The sequence below is a fragment of the Gadus chalcogrammus genome, chromosome 2, assembly GCF_026213295.1.
Source record: "Gadus chalcogrammus isolate NIFS_2021 chromosome 2, NIFS_Gcha_1.0, whole genome shotgun sequence".
Classification (NCBI taxonomy): domain Eukaryota; kingdom Metazoa; phylum Chordata; class Actinopteri; order Gadiformes; family Gadidae; genus Gadus; species Gadus chalcogrammus.
This window is the reverse complement of record NC_079413.1, coordinates 14750657-14770382: the sequence shown is the minus strand read 5'-3', so window position 1 is coordinate 14770382 and position 19726 is coordinate 14750657. Positions and strand designations below refer to the sequence as shown.

At 43.9% G+C, this 19726-nt stretch overlaps 2 protein-coding genes across 13 annotated transcripts in view; both read left to right on the top strand.

Moving 5' to 3' along the window:
• hoxb3a (homeobox B3a) overlaps positions 1-3538 on the top strand; it is a 35508-nt gene extending 31970 nt beyond the window's left edge. For all 12 annotated transcript variants that reach the window (XM_056582433.1, XM_056582442.1, XM_056582493.1 and 9 more), the window contains 2 exons: positions 550-1322; positions 2664-3538. In XM_056582433.1, coding sequence (XP_056438408.1) covers positions 671-1322; positions 2664-3526 — 1515 coding nt within the window. In that variant the 5' untranslated portion in view covers positions 550-670 and the 3' untranslated portion in view covers positions 3527-3538. The remainder of the gene's footprint in view (positions 1-549; positions 1323-2663) is intronic.
• A 7316-nt stretch (positions 3539-10854) lies between these two features.
• hoxb2a (homeobox B2a) lies at positions 10855-14552 on the top strand. The gene is made up of 2 exons (XM_056582514.1): positions 10855-11349; positions 12895-14552. Exons 1-2 carry the CDS (start codon positions 10863-10865, stop codon positions 13827-13829), a joined length of 1422 nt encoding a protein of 473 aa, XP_056438489.1. The 5' UTR covers positions 10855-10862; the 3' UTR covers positions 13830-14552.
• The last annotated feature ends 5174 nt before the right edge of the window (positions 14553-19726 follow it).

Here is a 19726-nt window from a genome sequence, read left to right as displayed (position 1 = left end):
TAGAGAGAGAGCAATAGAAAGAGAGAGAGAGAGAGAGAGAGAGAGAGAGAGAGAGAGAGAGAGAGAGAGAGAGAGAGAGAGAGATGAGAGAGACGAGAGAGAGAGAGAGAGAGAGAGAGAGAGAGAGAGACGAGAGAGAGAGAGAGAGAGAGAGAGAGAGAGAGAGAGAGAGAGCAAGTTAGAGCACAAAAGAAAGAGAGAGAGCTAAATAGAGAACAAGAGAGCACAAGATAGAGAGAAAGAGAGACAGAAAGAGAGAGAGAGGTCGGGGGAGTGAAGGTGAGAGAGAAAGAGAGAGAGGGGGGGAGAGAGAGAGAGAGAGAGAGAGAGAGAGGGGTAGGAACACAGCTTGCTCTCTCTGTGCCCCCGCCAGTGGAGCATCTGCAGGCCGTGCTCTCCTCCAACGGTGGAGAGAGGAGGGGGGGTGAGGGGGAAGAAAAGAAGAGCGCGAGCCCTATTCATGTCATGGCGCCTTTCAGCAGAGGAAGATGGATTTATCCTTCCTATATCTGCCCCGCTCTCTGATTATTCTCTGTGCTAACCTTTCAGGTCAGATTCCAAGGGGCCGTTGGAGAGAGACAGTCACGTGACACCCGGTGCCAAATGGTCTTCCGGCAGCGCCTCTCAACAAGGACCGGAGAAACAGAAGAAGCCGCCCCTTCTCTTGGAAATGCAGAAAACCACGTATTACGACAACTCCTCAACGCTTTTCGGTGGCTACTCGTCGTACCAGGTCCAGGGGGCGGCGGCGGCGGCGGCGGCGGCGGCGGCGGTCAACGGCTTCGGCGGCTACGATGCTGTCCCCGTGTCCCACCACCAGCCCAGCTTCCAGTCGGCCAGCCACCTGGACGTGGACTCGTATCAGCGCTCGGCGTGCTCCCTGCAGTCCCTGGGCGGCGGCGGGGGGGGGAGTAGCGGCGGCGGCGGCGGCGGCGGCGGCGGCGGCGGCGGCGGCGGCGGCGGCGGTGGCGGGGGTCTCCAACAGCAACACTTGGCCAAGAGCAAGGAGCTGAACGGCAGCTGCATGCGGCCCAGCCTGCCCCCCGAGCACCACCCGGGCGCCCAGGCGTCCCCCCCGCTGCCCCCCAGCGCCAGCAACGCCCAGCCGCCCGGTGGGGGGGTCGGCAGTTCGGTGACGGCGTCGTCGGTCGGTAAGCCGGCCAATCCCGGCAAGCCGTCCAACGCGTCGGACTCGCCGTCGGCGGCGGCCTCCTCCCTGCCCCCCAATCCCACCATGACCAAGCAGATCTTCCCCTGGATGAAGGAGTCGCGGCAGAACACCAAGCAGAAGAACGGCTCCCCCAGCTCAAACTCGGCCAACGGTGTGTAGCATGCCCCTAGCTCCGTCCCAGACGACGCTGTCTCGCTCACTTCCTGTTTGTGCTTTCCTGAATCCCCTTTTTCCCATCTGCTCGGTCTGTTGCATAGAAGCATGGTGGTGACGATGTGTGTGTATGTCTGTGTGTGTGTGTGTGTGTGTGTGTGTGCGTGTGCGTGTGCGTGTGTGTATGTGTGTGTGTGTGTGTGTGTGTGTGTGTGAGTGAGTTGCGGGGTAGTGGAAAGTCCATGCATTGTGGTACACCTTTCTCTCGACATGAAGGTGCTTTGTTTTCATGACGAACCTTTGAATCGATGAAAACAAACACTATGTCCACAGTGAAGTGGAAGTTCTGTTGAAGTTACGTGATATTTAAATTAAACATGAATGAAAGTGAAACTTAGCTCAATGTGGATGAGGCACACAGCTGATAGGCAGGTTAAGTAATTTATTCATGTTGAGTAATGTATTAGGGTTTAGTTATTTATTAATGGTCATCAAGTATGCTGACAAAGCTCTGTGTAAGGAACTTTCCCTGTGTATCTTATCGTCTCTGCATATTGCTGAAATAAAGCTGGTAATCAGCTTTGTAAATGCTTGTGAGAAACAGAGATAGAGTCAGAGTCACTGTCTCAGATAGTTGCAGATTAAAAACACATGCTTTTTAACTGCACTGTATCTCCCACCGTTGCTCTAACACATCATTAACAATAGCAACCGAATAGATACAAATCAAAACACATACATACACACACAGACAGACACATGCCCAAGAGCACACACACACAGTAACAAAGTGTGTTGTCTTGTTAGCAGATTTACTGGTTAAAGTAAGAGTAGTGTGAGGCCAGCCAATACAGTGCACTTCTTGCACTCTGCAGCTGTTGCTTCGAGGGATCTGTGTATCCAGCCATGATGCAATTGAGCAGCCAAGGGCCAGCACTCAGCTCTTTATAACTGCCACGGTTATGAAGTGTTGACAACTAATATTAGGGGTGGAGGGATAACTTGGCTTGTCTGCTGGCCTTTCTAACAATCCTCCACCTCCAACACCACCACCACCACCACTACCACCACCACCCCCGCCACTTTTAATAACAAAACGGAACGCTTCCAATCTCTTCATGCAAGCATTCTAATTGTGTTTTAATATTTTTCCTCTCTTGTGCCTTTTGCCGCCATCACTTATTTCATTTTCTTCTTCCTTCATCCTCCTGTTCTTTCGCATGTTCTTTCTCCGCTGTGTTCAATCTTCGACTGGCTTTCTTTTCTTAACTCCCTGTCCCTGACGCTCTCTCTCGTGTTCTGTTTTCTTTTTCCCTTGGCTGGTCTCCCGTTCCCTCAGCGCTAGGAGGAGGAGGAGGCGAGAGCGGCAGTGGCGGGGAAAAGAGCCCCCCCGGCAGCTCCTCGGCCGCTTCCAAGCGGGCGCGCACCGCCTACACCAGCGCCCAGCTGGTGGAGCTGGAGAAGGAGTTCCACTTCAACCGCTACCTGTGCCGGCCCCGGCGAGTGGAGATGGCCAACCTGCTCAACCTGTCTGAGAGGCAGATCAAGATCTGGTTCCAAAACCGACGCATGAAATACAAGAAGGACCAGAAGTCTAAAGGTTTGGGCTCCAGCTCCGGGGGGCCCTCGCCGACCGGCTCCCCGCCCCTGACCATGCAGTCCACTGCTGGCTTCCTAAACTCCATGCACTCCATGGGGGGCGGGGGCTACGACGCCCCTTCGCCGCCCTCTTTCGGCAAGCCCCACCAGAGTGTGTCCTACTCCATGTCCACTGCCTACCCCAACGTCTCCATGAAGAGCTGCCCTTCACAGCAGAAGTACGGCGCTCCGGCCCCGGACTATGCGGACCCTCACGGCCACCATGGCCTACTGCAGGCCAACAGTGCTGGATATGGGACCCCCAACAACATGCAGGCCAGCCCTGTGTATGTGGCAGGGGGCAGCTACGTGGAGCCCATGTCCGGAGGCGGGCCTACCATGTACGGGCTAAACCACCTGGGCCCCACGCCCCCTCACCACCAATCCATGGACTACAGTGGTGCGACCGCCATGTCGACCGGCAACCAGCATCACGGGGGTGGAGTAGGAGGGCCCCCGGGCCCTTGTGACCCCCCCCCACACTCAACTTACACAGAGCTGTCGGCACACCACACCTCGACTCAGGGCAGAATCCAGGAAGCACCCAAGCTCACTCACCTGTAGCAGGTTTGAAAACAAAATAACTATGATGGAGTGAAGTGGAGAAAGATGATGGAATGACTAACATGATGCCATTGGCTAACAGGTTCTACCCGGTCGATGGGGACTGGGTGGAGAGAGAGCGAAAAAAGAGATTGGGTATGTGTGACAATCCAGTGGTTTATGTTGCTCAGGAAAGGTCCAAACTTGTTTGAAGTACTTCCAATTTGTCAGCCACTATAACATCAAGTCAATTGATGCTATTAAATTAGTAGTTGGTTAGAAGTGTACCACCGCCATACATATAGGACCCAGTTCCCATATAGTGGATAGGCAGAAGGTTCTAGCACCAGACCAGTTTGCACCTATAAGTACCTAGAGTATGCTGATAAATGATAGTTGGCTAGAGTTTTGATAACGTTGGACAAAGATTGGAAATGATTGGAAATGATTGGAAAGGATTGTTTGACTTAGAACTACCTCATGTTACTACAATGCCATATTAGGACAACTTTTTACAAGGTTCAGGGTTTTTCTTGCATCATTTGAGGTATTGTGGTTAGAGTTAGGTTTATTCAATTTATACCTCACATTTCTTATTTTGATGTACGCCATAGTACATATAACTGGAACTGTTATCGTCCAAAAGCAGTGGAGGACCAAATCCATGTACATAGCTAGCAATACTTCCCCACGCATCTTTGGAGAATTGCTAACAATACTGAAATCTGCTGTTGGACTTTCCACAGCTTTAATGCTTGGATTTCAAACTTAGTAAATACTGACTGTCCTGAGAGTTGGTCACCTTAGTACACCCTGGTAGCCTTTATAAATGTAAGGGATGGAGCCTAGTTGGGCCTAGCATGTAGGTTGAAAATAGACATAGTGCGAGGGAAACATCTGCGGTACACCTTATGCTTCTGCTTCACTGTGGCTTGGAATGCTTTAAAGGCATGTTTTTATGATGGCATCCACCCCCATTTTGTACATACACACACACATACACACACACACACACACACACACACACACACACACACACACACACACACACACACACACACACACACACACACACACACACACACACAAACACACACTCCCATTGCCGAAGCAAGGGGTAAATGAAATATGGAGGGTAGACTTTTTAATGGTGGTTAACGAGGTGGTTAGATTAATGATGCTGGCAGCTCTATTACTCCAAGGAGCACATCTTATTGTCAGTCCTGCTGAGTTATGGGTGTAGGGCTCTTCTGTGTGGAGGTGTGTGGAGGTAAGGGGAGGATAGGTGGGGAAGCACACAGGCCTGCAGCAACAACAACAACAGAATATTCACCAAAAGAAAACCAAGTCCCAGCTACTCTATTCTCCTCACTTTGAAGAGGGAACAAGCATAAACCACTGGATTGTTGCCTTTCTATATCTCTCTCTCTCTCTCTCTCTCTCTCTCTCTCTCTCTCTCTCTCTCTCTCTCTCTCTCTCTCTCTCTCTCTCTCTCTCTCTGTCTCTCTCTCTCTCTCCCTCCTCCTCTCTCGCTTTCTCTCTTTCTCCCTCTAAATATCTCCTGCTATTTCCCTACTGTCGTTTGTCTTGGGGAGCAGCATCATTCACTGAAGCATGCTTCTTACAATCCCTCATATTCCCCTCATACTCCCGCCACAACCGCACACACGTGCACGTACCAACACACACACACACACCAACACGCACACGCACACAAACACACAGACATACACAAATATTCTAAACCTTGCAATAGGTGGATTACTTAAACCCTTAAAAGTGTTAGCAGTTATCCGGGCTGGTCTTGCACTCATACATGGACATGTAAAATGTAAGAATATCTTAGCCTTTTACACACAAACACAAACACACGCACACACACACTCACAGCTATGCTACTTCTTCTTTTTGCTGACACATGTTCAAAGCCGGGCTATGCCAGCTGTTGACATCTTAACACAAACATACATGAGAGAAACATTCAAAAAAAAATAATGTTCTTATTTTAGCACAACATTGAGACAGGGTAAAAAAAGGAGTGGAAAACTCTTTCTTTATATATGTGTGAGTCTTTGGCCCCTCCTTTATGTCTGTCTGTCTCTGTCTGTCTGTCTCTGTCTGTTTGGTCTTTTTCTGTCTTCCTCTCTCCCTCTCTTTTCTCTCGGTCTCTGAGGGGTCAGTCACGTAAGCGGACACTAAGGTGAAAAAGAGCAATTATTGTTATTATTTTATTATTGTTTTTGGTTCACACATATCAACTTTTAACATGGAAACAGGGTATATATTTGAACAAAATTGCATGTCATGGATGAAAAGCAGATGTGTGCTAGACCTAAAAGAAACACTTTGTTCACTTTTGATGACATTAGTGATGGCAGTTTGGACAACGTACATCCTTGAGCTACATTTCAACAACGTGTGTGTATTTAGTGATTCAATATGATCACATTTTCCAACAACACAAAACAAACTAACCTATAATCATAACCCACTTCGTCAATCGTCTATTGTCTTCTTGGCATTTTGAATACCAACCCTTTTTTGGCAGTTGTTTCTCCAACACACATTGAAATGTAGCACAAGTAGTAATTGGGTATCGCCAAACTCCTCTCGCTGATCGTCGTAAGAGGCTAGACTTACTATGCTTGCTACATCCAGACATCATTGTTGCACTTAGAGTTTACATTTTGATGGTTAAAGTTACAGAAAAAAAAAAAAAATGAAATCTTATTTTAAAGACGGAAGATCCTGCAATCAAAGCGTCTTTGGCTAATGTGTGTTCAAGTGAACATTCAAATATAAATATTTATTTGTTATAACCGTTTAAAATACTTTCTGTTTTGTAATATTATTATTATTTATCCTTCATGTATTTATATCGACAAAAAATACTGTACTTTTTTAGTATTTACCAGTTATGAAAGGGAAAAGGCATTGTGTTTCTTCTTGTCCATTGTCCCGAAGTTAATTTTTTTTAGTTATTGTATTTTAGAAGGAAAAAAAGTAGTTTTTATCTTCCTATTATGACCCTTGTTCATAAATGTCTTGACTTGTACAGGGAAAATGCTCAGAAGTGAATCGGGGACCCGTCCATGCATAGTCAGAAAATTTAGACAAACTATTAGCTGGCGAAAAAGAGCAAGTCTTTTTTTGAGAAAACAGTTACCTTTCTTTGTCCTTTGTAGATTATTTTTCTTTCCTTGTTGAGAGAGTTGTCTGTCGAGCAATTCTTTAATAAAATGTTATGTTATACAGAGCTATCCTCAGTCCTTGACACCAACGCAGTGAATCAGGAAACACATAATTTGGAACTTCAAGGGCAATCCAATATCTCAAAGGGTTTAACTGATTTAATACATACTGGTGCTTTCCTTCTAATACATACCGGCATGCAATATCCTTTCAAAAGTTCAAAAATACGTTTCAATATTCCACATCCGCCTTCCTTAGTGAATGAGATGGTGGGGTAGCTATCATATTTTGGAAGGAAGCTTTTTAAATATTAAGTTTCACAATATAGATCTACTGTAATACAGGGATAAGGTACCGGATCAATATGTTGAGCCAGGAAAGGGTTTTAATGACTGCATAACCGGCATCCCATGTACTAGATTGTAAATTAGGGCGCCATGTATCAAACCCATTCTACCTTTATGCACGCTTTATGCTATTGTTTCATTTTAGGCTGTATTCTCGATTAACCTTACTCGTTTTGGAATGTTTTCTCTACTTCTAATACTACACTATTCATTGTTTGTTTGTCACAAAACAGCTTTGTGTTTGCCCTTATGATGCACATTGATAGCTAAGCTAGATAAGTATCGTGCTTATCTGGCAACAATCTAATTGTTATCAAAGGTTGGAAAAAAATACAAACAAATTGATGCCTGCCGAGTGACAGGTTTCCACATTCCACTGTTCATGGTCTTACCCTCTTCTGCGATTTTGAAATATTTTCAAGTAAATTGAGGAAAAGACAGCCCTGGGATAGCCAAAGTGGCGGTTGGGTTTCTTATTTCACTGTTTCTGTAATGGGTCAAATGCAACATACCGGTTAACCAAACCGAACCATCTGATTTTCTTGATGACAGTAGGATGTTTTGATGAAGAGCTGAACGTAAATGATATAAATGTGTATAGGCCTACGATCTAACATTCCAGGGTGGTCTATTGAGCACTTGTTAGGTGTTAAGATGGCACATTGAATGCCAATTGGACTTATTGGATACACATAAGTCTCTAAAATGTATTGTAGCTCTTAAAGGCATGTAGAATACAAAATGTTGTCTTTTATATTGTTTATAAAACAATATAAAACAATGTATAATTCACCTTCTATTTTAAGGGAGAATTTTATCACAAATATGTTCAATAACATTTCGAAAATTAATGCATTTGTTTTGGCTCCCCAACACAAGGTGCGGTCAGATACAAACCAAGCTCTGTAGGAAGTGGAAGCTATTATTGTTAGAAGCCCCCGTTTTTTTCCACCATGTACTGGTCACGTGACCCAGCCCCTCTCCGTCTCGCTCTGGCTCTCGAGCTCCTCCACACCGTTTTGCTAAACACAGACGACTTGGGCACGTCGTAACTTTGGACATAAATCAGACTCCTACTATAAATAAGGTCCGTACTTCCTTTCCATCTCCGTTTGACTAACAGACAATAAAAACACCAATAACCAGCGCGAGGGAAAGATTAGATCTAATTTATTGCCTCATAAAAACAGACGGCCAGCTGAGTTAGTTCGCATTATCGCGGTAGCACCTAAGCCAATACAAACTGCTACGGCCTCACTGTTAACAACTGACGAGACATGAAACAAACAACTGTCGACAGTTATGGGTGTTTTTGTATGAAATAAAACCACACAAAACATTCAAGGGTATTTAAGTTACACTTATGTTGCTTAGTGCTCCCTTATTTTGCCCTTTATCAAATGAAAATTAATCTTGGGATAGACATGTAATCCCATATGGATCAAAGTCAGAGATGATCAACAAACAACATGAATAATAGGCAAATAATAATGGTATAGTATATACTTATTCTGATCATTCTACTGTCCTAATAGCCCCCACTTCTGTTATTAACAAGTATATACATGTAAATAGCCTACTACAACACAAACACAACAACGACGATCACAATATTAATAATAACAACAATAATAATACTATTATAATTATTAGTATTATATTACTATTATTATTACACAATAACATAACCATTATAACCATAATAACTCATTTTACCAGTTATTTGTGGTAGCCTATTTAGCCTATTGCAGCTACTAAACGCCAATATTATCCGGCCAAATGCATCAGTAAAACTGACAAAATATCGTCTGACCCACCGTTCATTAAATAAGCACAGTCTTAAAAAAAAAAAATCTACCACCTAAAAACGTGGTCCACAGAATAACCCAAAAATGCTCGTGAATTCCTCTATCAGAGTCCAAAGTTCTCCGGGTAAAAATAGCCTGATGATATTTTCACTGCGTGACCCAGATGTTTTATGCGATGTCAGCAGTAACTTTGTAAGCAGAAGTGAGGCTAGTGTTTAGATGTAGACTATCCCAAACTCGGCTGAAACACCCAGTGCTCTCTGTTTTGTATTGCTCTCAATAGACTTGACTCCCACACACATTTCTCTCATTTGGCATGTCTTTTTTTTTTTTCTAAAAAGGGCAAATGGCATGGGAAACAGGGGAGTAGCTTTGCCTCTGTGTTTAAAAAATAAAACATCAGACGGAATCTGTTCTCCAGAAATAGCCCCCCATTTCGAATGGTGCTGAATGCTCTGTATTGGACACGTTTGAGCTTCGTAGACACGGGAAACAAGCGAAATACATAGATAGCTTTTCATTATTGGTTTCCCATATAAGTAAGATATAGAGAGGTGAGGGAGAATTCTTGAGGGTGGCTCCTGTCAGGCCCTTTGCAGAGAGAGAAAGATTGATCACCGCACTGTTTCTTTTTTTTCCTCACCCGGGGCTACTTTAGGTCTCCCAAAAATATCCACTCTTACTCCGCGATCCCTTTAAAACATGGTGAAACATGGTGTCCTTGTCAGTATTCGGTGATTTGTTTAGGTTGTCCCTGTGTTTTTTTTTTAAGTTTTCGGTCCAACCATTTATTCGAACAACCCTTCCAGAAATAGGAGGCCTATATTATTACATTTGGTGGAAGGGGCAGATTTTAGCACTTGGAATCCTGCAGTTGTAGGAACGACCTCACTATGAACTCTCCTCTGTAAACAATTCACACACTAGGGAAGAAGGTGGAGATGTTTTACGGAATGATTGAACCAGAAAGAAAGGAATGCGAGGCACTCTGTTTCTGGTTGAGAGAAATAATTTCAGCCCTCTCGTAGTATTATAGACTTGGACCAATGTTTAAATTGGGCCCACAAGAAGCATTTCTGCATACAAACAGCACATCGTTAAAACAAGTTGCCAAAACTTAATATAATAAAATGCAAGTACTTACATAATATGAAGTCCTCTTTCCATTATATTTAATATTGTATTAGACTAGAACTGCACTAGGTTCAATGGACACTGAATAGCGTTCAACGCATGTTGCCAATAGAGAGTAAAGGTAGGAGCTATGAGTGAGAATTGGCTTCGTCATTCAGGGATCCTGTGCATCTCAAATAGTATTTGTGCAACACTGGAATGGGGACTTTAGTGGCTGTCAAACTATGAAAGATTGATGAGCATACTCTTAGAAACAGTAGTTTCTTTGGAGTGCCAGATTGTAAACGGAGTTAGCTGCGTTCACCAAAATGCTAACAATCATTACATCACCCGTTTGATCGAAAATCTCTGCTGCAGGACGAGATTTTCTTTTGTCTGGCGGTAAAAGGCCCTCATGGACGCGCCACAACGCCCACGCGCCACAGCCAGCAGATAGAGAGACACATGGTAACCGAGCACTTTCTTTTTTATTCATTTTGGGAAATGCCCCCCCACCCCCTTGTTAAGTCAAAACAACAACGGATCGCCTGATATTTTTTTCATTGCATTTGTAAGAAAAATAATAATGCGTTTCTCACATCCACCGCCAGGCCTAGTGGCTCTTATTGGGTGTTGTTGGTCACATGACCAGGAATTGGCTGCAATTTCGCCCCATAGTTCTTCAGTTTAGCCTACCCAGGTCCCCATACGCTAGTAATATCACCAATATACACATTTTTTTATATAGCCCCCGCAAATACGCCATTGCGGACGAGAGCATCTATGGTCGTGCGTTTTTTTATTTTCCTTTTATTTTTAGCGGCCCTATTTTGTTTTTTTGGGGGAAGAGATTGTTTGGGGTCTCGCCGTTTAGGGTGAAACTGGTTTTAGGGAGCTATGAATTTTGAATTTGAGAGGGAGATCGGTTTTATAAACAGCCAGCCGTCCCTAGCAGAGTGCCTGACGTCCTTCCCTGCCGTCCTGGAGTCATTTCAAACTTCATCAATCAAGGAGTCGACAGTAATTCCGCCTCCCTTCGAGCACACCATCCCCAGCCTCAGCCCCTGCACAGCTAGCCAGCCGAGACCGACTGCTAGGAGCCAGCAGAACCGGAGAACCTCCACCCATAACAATGGCCTCCAGACGCACCACCGCGCTACCCAGAACCCCTGCCCGACTGGCCAGGTACCGGGCCCGGCAACGAGCACCTCTACCGGGCCACTCGCCCACGAATTCCCCTGGATGAAGGAGAAGAAATCCTCGAAAAAGTGCTCTAAACCTGGGAATAGTTCCAGCAGCGGTGGAGCTATTATCCCGACTGCCTCGTCCTCTCCATCGCCTGCCGCCTCCGGGTACGCCTCGGCTGGCATAGACTCGCCCACAGGTCAGTAGACAATACAGGGATGCTGGAGACTCAGCACAACAGCCATATTTTACTGTCGTATTTCTCCATTTTCATCGATGCCTTCCATTCCACCCACTTCTATAACACCATGAACATTGAAATGCATTGCACGATGCTTTGGTTTTATGACATTATAGTTACGTTGTGATGTGAACATGCCCATCCGCATGTGGATGTGTTGCATTGTGCTCTGGTGATGGTGCTTCTTTGAGGAAGCCATATCTGGGACTACTGCATTATGCTGCAGTGATTGAAACATCTCATATTCTTATGGAAATGGCATGCAGTTATTAACATTCTATTAGGTTACCTGTCTGATGTCTTTCTTTTTTATTATTACAGACACACACACAGTCGACATACATTATACATGACTGATTCAGCATTTTGCATGCAACATCCACCCATTATCATAGCCTACAGATCGTTTTTCCTCACAGAAATATTTATTTTTAGGCAGACAGTGAATGCATGACATCATATAGGCCTATTTATTTATTTTAAATCCAATCGTTATCGATAACCTCAATGATAATGTTTTGTATTAACAATTCGATCAAATGTATCTCAGCCAGGGTCCATCTGGGTGCAGCGAATCCACTGGGATGATGATAATCATATTCATGCTAGTGATGGGGACGGTAGCCATGTTGGATGGTGCTATATAATGGTGAAGCAGGGCCACCGCGCAAGGGGGGTGGGAGACGACAGGGCATAATAGAAGCCAACATTGGATTCAAGCTATGGTATACAAAGGCCATTTGTAAATGGCTAACCTAGACAATTTATTATGCTAATAGGCCTATGTGGATTTTTTCAACACACAATACTTGCGTGTTAGCATTGTTAATTCGAATATAGATAATATCCAGGCCTATTAACGCTATGTACTTTATTATAAAAAAAAATGCATAAAGTTACAGCTGCCCATTGCCTAATGTTATGCATTTCTCCTTTATTTGAGATATTAAATATTTTAAGTAGCCTACAGCCGAAATGGACAATTCGTTATACTGCTAAACAATTGTATAATTTCCTCACGTTTTGTACATGTTTGTATCACACATGCAGATCTTTAAACTCAGACAGAGGCTGCGAGCCTTTAAAGAGGGGAACACGCAATTTTACATCGTCATAATCTCTCCTTTATGTGTGTGTTTTATTGGTCACTTAGCTGCACCGGTGTGAACGTTATGATTTTTGATTGCTTTTTGAACGGGAGGGCTGTGCTTGGTGATACTACTTGTTTTATTACAGATATGAGAGCCGAGGGGAGATTCTGCTCCCGTTCTGTGAACTAATGTGGGGTAGTAATTCTTTGCAGAAAATGTGTTAATAATTTCCAGTCGCAGCTATTGAATTTAACTCGTGGCTGCAATGGTAAAACGCGTTAAACAACCGAGATAATAGGCCTACAGATGCATTTCAAACCTATTTGTACAGGTATTTAAAAATATTGATTCCCCGTGCATTTTCTGTGCTTCTGTGCCATCCAGTAATTTTTCTCTTCTTATCTGTCCTCAGATCCGAACCAGGCGGGTCTAGACTGCGGAGGCGCGGGGTCCCGTCGGCTGCGCACTGCGTACACCAACACACAGCTCCTGGAGCTCGAGAAGGAGTTCCACTTTAACAAATACCTGTGTCGGCCTAGGCGGGTGGAGATCGCTGCCTTACTGGATCTTACCGAGCGCCAAGTCAAAGTCTGGTTTCAGAACCGTCGCATGAAACACAAACGTCAAACCACGCATCACAGAGAGGGTGGGGGCGCGCACGAGTCGGGCGACCCCGGTGGTTTCGAGCCTCTGGAAGGCGCCGATGCCTCCTCTCCTTATTCGAGCCAGCCGCTGGAGGCCTCGGGGACCGGGGGAGCCTCGTCGGATGGTGAACCTGGGAACAGCAATTCTTCCTCGGCAGCTGCTGTTTCCATCTCTACTTCCTACGCTAATGACAACAGGGACAATGCGCAACCCACGCCCGAGGAGGGAGGCTGTTTGAGCCACCCCGAAACGCAACCGTTGCCGGTGGCATCTGGCCCTTCTGACACTCCTGCGACCCGCCAGTCCCCATCGTCATTCACCCCGACGCCCACCGCCGATAACCCCAGGACAATGCAGTTGGAGGAGGCCGGGCAAGGGGCTTCGGCTGCGGCTGCGGCAGCTGGGGCGGTATCGCTCCCCGATGGTGCGTTTTCAGAGCGGCAGGACTCCTCAATCACAACCACGGCCATCTCTGCTTCCTCTTCCGCTCCGGCCGTCTCTTCCTCGCTCTCCAACTCCTCCACCGCATCCTCTCTTCCCGATTTGAATTTCTTTGCCGGGGACTCCTGTCTGCAGATATCCGACGCACTGTCGCCGAGTTTGCAGAGCTCCCTTGACAGCCCTGTAGACTTCTCCGAAGAGGATTTCGATTTATTCACTAGCACACTCTGTACTATAGACTTGCAGCATTTAAACTTTTAATCGGTCCCGGGAAATTGAAGAATAGGACTGCAATTAAAGGGAGGATGATGAACCTTTCGAAGACGATTGTCGAGGAAAACCTGTTTAAACGTTGCCTAAATATAGGCTGTAAGAATGCTTCACGGAAACATTCCCCAAACAATTATGAAGAAAGTTGATTTTGCTGTTTCTTTTGTATTGTTTTTTTTTTCTGTGGAAAACTAGTCAAAATAATCCTGAAATAATTTTAAGAAGCTGGTCCTCGTATGATTTTGAGTTTAACCCTTTCACACGAAATTATTTGGATTTATCAATTTCTTCTCTTCTTCTTGTCAACATTTCAGGTATTTATTGCCTTTCCTGTTTAATTCTCCTGTTGAAATATATTTTTTCCCTGCATTGTAAATGTTATTTTATTACCCATAGGCTACTGTTTAAGGCCCATTCCACGAATGCAGTGCAGCTTAATCGGCGATTATTAAAAACCTCTCAGGAACCGGTGGTGTCGTCTGGATACAGATACCTGGGCTGCTTTTAGGAAAATAAAGACGATTCGTTCTCTTTGTGAATGAGACTGGCAATCTGCTGAGAAAAAACCCTGCTGATGAGTTTTAGACCCTAGTTTATTTATTGAGATTCTTTAATAGTGAAAATAAAAGTCAAATTATTTATTGTACATTATTTTCATAGTGGAAACGATAATAACAATAAAAACTACATAAATTACAAAAGGTGACTGTATTATTTTCCCCCACAAGAATTTATCATCATTCCTATTATTTTGGATATTATTGTGACTATCATTATTTATATAATTTATATGCTTGTAATAGTCTGATTAATAGGCCTATAGCATATAATAATAGTCATTAGTGCTTTTTTAATTTGAGGACGAAATAGTCAATATTAAATGTTGCTGTGTTGATGTGTAAGACAAACTTAATAAAAACACAAAGGCATTTCAAAAGCAAAGAAAACACACAATAGGCCTACACAATAATATTTCATAGTTCCAGAACATTATTAGGCTATATAAAGCACGTTCACATCCATTGCCTCGAGTCAGTAGCTTCGGGACAGATAACACAAGCAGCATTGAGAGCATAAGGCTGACGTTTTAGCCTGGCTAGCATGCTTTCATTAGCAGCTAACGATAGACGCTAACAGCACCCTGGCTAACTAGCTGCTGCTACCCCTGCAGAGCCAAAATGGCGCTGGGAGACAATGGAGGATGTGAACAATAAGCAGTGGCAGCCATTACGGGATGATTTGGGAACGACACCATGGTGCTTATTATGCAACCGTGATGAAAAAAAATACCCCCGATGAAAGGCTAAAAGAAAAGCGTGCAAGAAAGAGACTTTGTTGTGCCGTTGATATTTGGGTCAAAGGAAAACCTGAGACAGTTTAACGATTCGAGTGATTCATTTCAGGCATTAAATGTTTATGAGACGTAAAAATAACTTGAGTAGTAGGCCTACTAACATAAATCTTGTGGTTTCGTATTATTATTAGGCCTATTATTATTATTGTTATGGTTATTCAAATTTGTATAAGTATGCCTGTGAGTATATTATTATTATTATCATCATAATTATAAGGCTATTATTATTTATTTGTTATCGCTGACCAAAAATTACACACACCTAACTATTCTTAAGGGGGCTATAGGCCTACTTCAGCTGAGTTTATTAATAAGTATTTTACAAAAATACTTAATATACTTAGAACTTGTTTAAAACATAACATCAATGTTGTTTTCAACAAGGATATGTTCCATAACTGTATATGGACCCGTGGTGGATACTTTTCAATCCACAACTATTCTCTACCCCCAGTCACATCGAAACATTCTCAGATTATTCAAATGTCATTGAATGCAACGACTGTAGAAGGACAATGAATGGACCAACAACACATATTAATTTGGAATGAATCCATGTTGAACTTGAGCAGGATCAGTGCTGTTAAACCTAAAGGGAATAGGAAGATGTCCGAGGGGAGATTATGATAAACATTACTTTACCTAGAACCATGGTCTCTCACTAGGGTGACACATAACGAACAAGGAAACAGAGTTTAAAGTTTATTTACGGTTACATTACAGTCAATAAACCTTAACATGTGTTTATGTGTTCTACGTAAACATAAGTACAACATCATAATGGTGCAGTGAAATGCTGCTGTACCAACCAAATGGTCATTATAATGATGCTTTATACTTGTATATATATATATTAATTGCAGTGTCTAAACATACTTGCAGTGTCTACATATACTTGGTAGCAGGAGTTTAAAAGTGTATAATTGAGGTGAATGGTTGAACTTAGCAAAGCAGAAGGCTACAGGATGTTCTTCCACCAAATCATGCAGAGGAAGCATTGGTAAGTATGATAATATACTACATGTATAATACAAGAGGGCTCAACCAACAGCCACGACGACAACAACAACCACCACAACTAAAACCACAACAACATCAAATCAAATGACTTCGGAATGAGGTTTCAATCTTGAGCAGAACCGACTCCCTACGTGATGAATAGCCCGAACACGATGTCAGAAATTAATCCGGCACAGAGCCCCGCCACAAGTTGACGCAGCGATGACACAATGCATGCATGTGTGTGTGAACCAATGCAAGGATTTGAGTGATTATAAAAATTACAGTGCCTTAAGCTCTGCCCCTGGGCCAGTCCACAAAGGGCCCAGTCACACCGCTGCACTGTAAAGCTCCACACACACACACACACACACAAAGGAGCTGTTATTCCCTCTCTCTCTCTGTCTCCCTCGCCTCCACAGCCTACTGTACCCTTCCATCTACATATACCTCGTAGAAACAAAAAGATTATCTCCATTCCAGTAGACATATCTTCATGTATGTGTGTGTGTGTGTGTGTGTGTGTGTATTTGTATCTATTCGTGTGTATTTGTGTGTGTGGGTACATATATGTGTGTGTGTGTGTGTGTGTGTGTGTGTGTGTGTGTGTGTGTGTGTGTGTGTGTGTGTGTGTGTGTGTGTGTGTGTGTGTGTGTGTGTGTGTGTGTGTGTGTGTGTGTGTGTGTGTGTGTGTGTGTGTGTGTGTGTGTGTGTGTATCTGTCGGTATGTGTGTGTCGGTATGTGTGCATGTTCTAATAATCTCTCTTCTACCTGTTAGCACTAGGCCTTCCACCTGTCCCACCACTGACACACACGCGCATGCACACACACACACACACACACACACACACACACACACACACACACACACACACACACACACACACACACACACACACACACATACAAGCACGGGGATGCCCCAACTCCGGCTTTGCCGTCGCCATCGTTGCTATGATGACATTCTCCGTGGGCGTGTGTGTGTGTCTGTGTGTTTGTGAGTGTGTGGGCCTAAACAAAGTGTATTTGCAGGGCAGATTTGCAAACGCATGCTTGCAGAGCAAGAATGACACAATGAGGGAGCTAGTGTCACGAGAGTGCAAATGTGTTACAGGTGCTTGCGTGTATGTTTGAATGTATCTGGGAAAACAAGTGTGCCAGGGCATAAAGTGATATTGCATTACTCAGGCATGATAGATTACCTACCCACTCATCATGCTGGTGAAACATGAGGGGGGAGGTGGATTATTTTTTTCATCACCTGCCATTAACGAAAAAGGCACTTTCACCCACATCTACAGATAAAGTCATCCCACCGGGCGCCCCTTTGACTTCCTACACTGTGCACACACTCACTGCTCCTTCCTACTGAAGTACAAGCAGAAGAAAACTACCCACAGACAGTATCTGTGCCTGACAGTACCTGTTATCGCCTGATTTTATTTTTTACGCACCCGACTGGGCAAGTGAGAACGCAGTGGAAGTGTTTACTTTGTACTGTTTGAACAGTCAAGGCCACTAGGGAGGTGTTTCGGACGAAAGTATGTGTCAATTGGGTAAAATATTGTGAAGGGGTAAGGATTGTCTATGCATGTCTAGTAAGTAAAACACTTGACAGAAAACAAGTAAACATAAACACAGTGAAAAACCAAGACAAAAAACATCAGAAGGGAATAACACAATAACAACAAATGAAGGCATGAGTCTTATTTCTTTTTACAGTATTTTATTAACATGAATTAACAATAACAATGAATTCTTAATATAACAATCTTTTTTATCACACTTAGTTGGCACTACAGTCCTTGGCCACTTTGCTTTTACTTGCTGTCTGTCTTAATTTCGGAAATTGTAACGCAGGAATATGTTATGAGTCTTAATAACTGGTTGGGGAACACAACAATTTGTTATAGGGTCAAAATGTCCTAGAGGCTTCCTCTCGAAGGGGTTAAGTTTAGACCGGCCTGCTGGGCCAGCAGAGCCAAAATGGCCGCCCAGTATGAAGGGGATCAGGTTCAAAGAGAGGAAACTGGAGAACAGGAATGGGTCACAGACCTCTGAGGGAACCAGGTACCGAGATGGATGTAGGAAACGCAGAAACAGCGTCAACCAGAGGTCACACATGCAGAGCCTCTTGTCTGTATATATTTATGTGTGTTTGTGTGTGTGTGTGTGTGTGTGTGTGTGTCTGAGTGTGTCAGTGTGTGTGTCTGTGCGTGCACATTTGTGTTAATTTGTGTGAGTTTGCTTCCCTGTGCATATGTCCGTGTAAGATGAAGTGTACATGAGTTTCAACAATTATTGGGCATGATTCAAATGAACAAAGCCGGGCATTCTCAAAGGAACCTAACTAACCCTGATAACTGTACGTCCACACCAGGAAAAGACGCTTTGGTCGCTCACAAAGTTTCGCTGCGAATTTTTCTGTTCGCTTTGGTCGCTCAAGTCGCTCATGACGTACAATTCAATTATGCAGACGCATTTAAAGAAGCCGTATGCGTCCCATACACCTTGGCCATATTGCCGAGACGGTTTTGCTTGTTCGATAAAGTGCTTCGACAACAAGTAGGACAGTGATTCCCCCCAATATAAAAAAAATCCTAAAATGTAGGCTAATTACAACCGAGAACAAAAAACCCTGCGTGCTGTAGTAGTTAAAATATGTTTCACTGATCTGGATCTGCAAATCATGATCTGCACTCATTCGTCGCATTCAAAACAAATAGACGCACATGGCTAATTTGCCTACGCGCACAGGACTGGTTGGCTCCGCAAGGCAAATAATGGATCTATCTATCTAGGCCTTTCTGTCTATCTATCTATCAACGCGTGTCTAGTTTTAATGTGATGTATTGTGTGTATGTCCAGTCAGACTTGTTCTGTGTGGTCTTGTAGGCTACTGTCCTGTGTGGGCCGAACCACCTAAATGGATTCCCGACGATTTGTGTCGTTTGGTATTAATAAAGACTTGACTAGGCTATCTATCTATCTAGACTATTTAATTAACAATGATTCACCTCAGGCTCCGTGAATAGTGGGGAATAGAGGGATAAAAGACAAGAGATATATCCCTTGTCATTTATCCCTCGTCTTGTGGATTAGTTTGTTTATGTGACGATTTCAAAAACTTTTTTGGTTTTGTTTAAAGCATGCTACACGCGATTGGTTGGTTAGATTGGTGGCATGGAGAGCAAATTAAAATGATTCCCTCTTAAATACGAACGTTCTAGATGTAGCCTATAAATACTCCCGCTTATCATCACTTGATATCCAAACCACTATGGCGTTTCGATCTCTGAACTGAAAAAGGGTTGGGTCGCGGGTACCCATTTACAGCCGCGATTAATACTTCAGCCGACATTTTGTTCAGTGAGTGAATAAAGGTAGATAGGAACAAGTGCCTGCCGATGTTCCCTGGGATCCACGCAAGCGAAGAGCGTCTACATTCCGATTGGCTGTCAGTGTTTGGCTGCTGAAGCGAATAATAGTCATTTGCATAAAGTTAAAAAGTTTTCAACTTCTTTTTGACGCTCT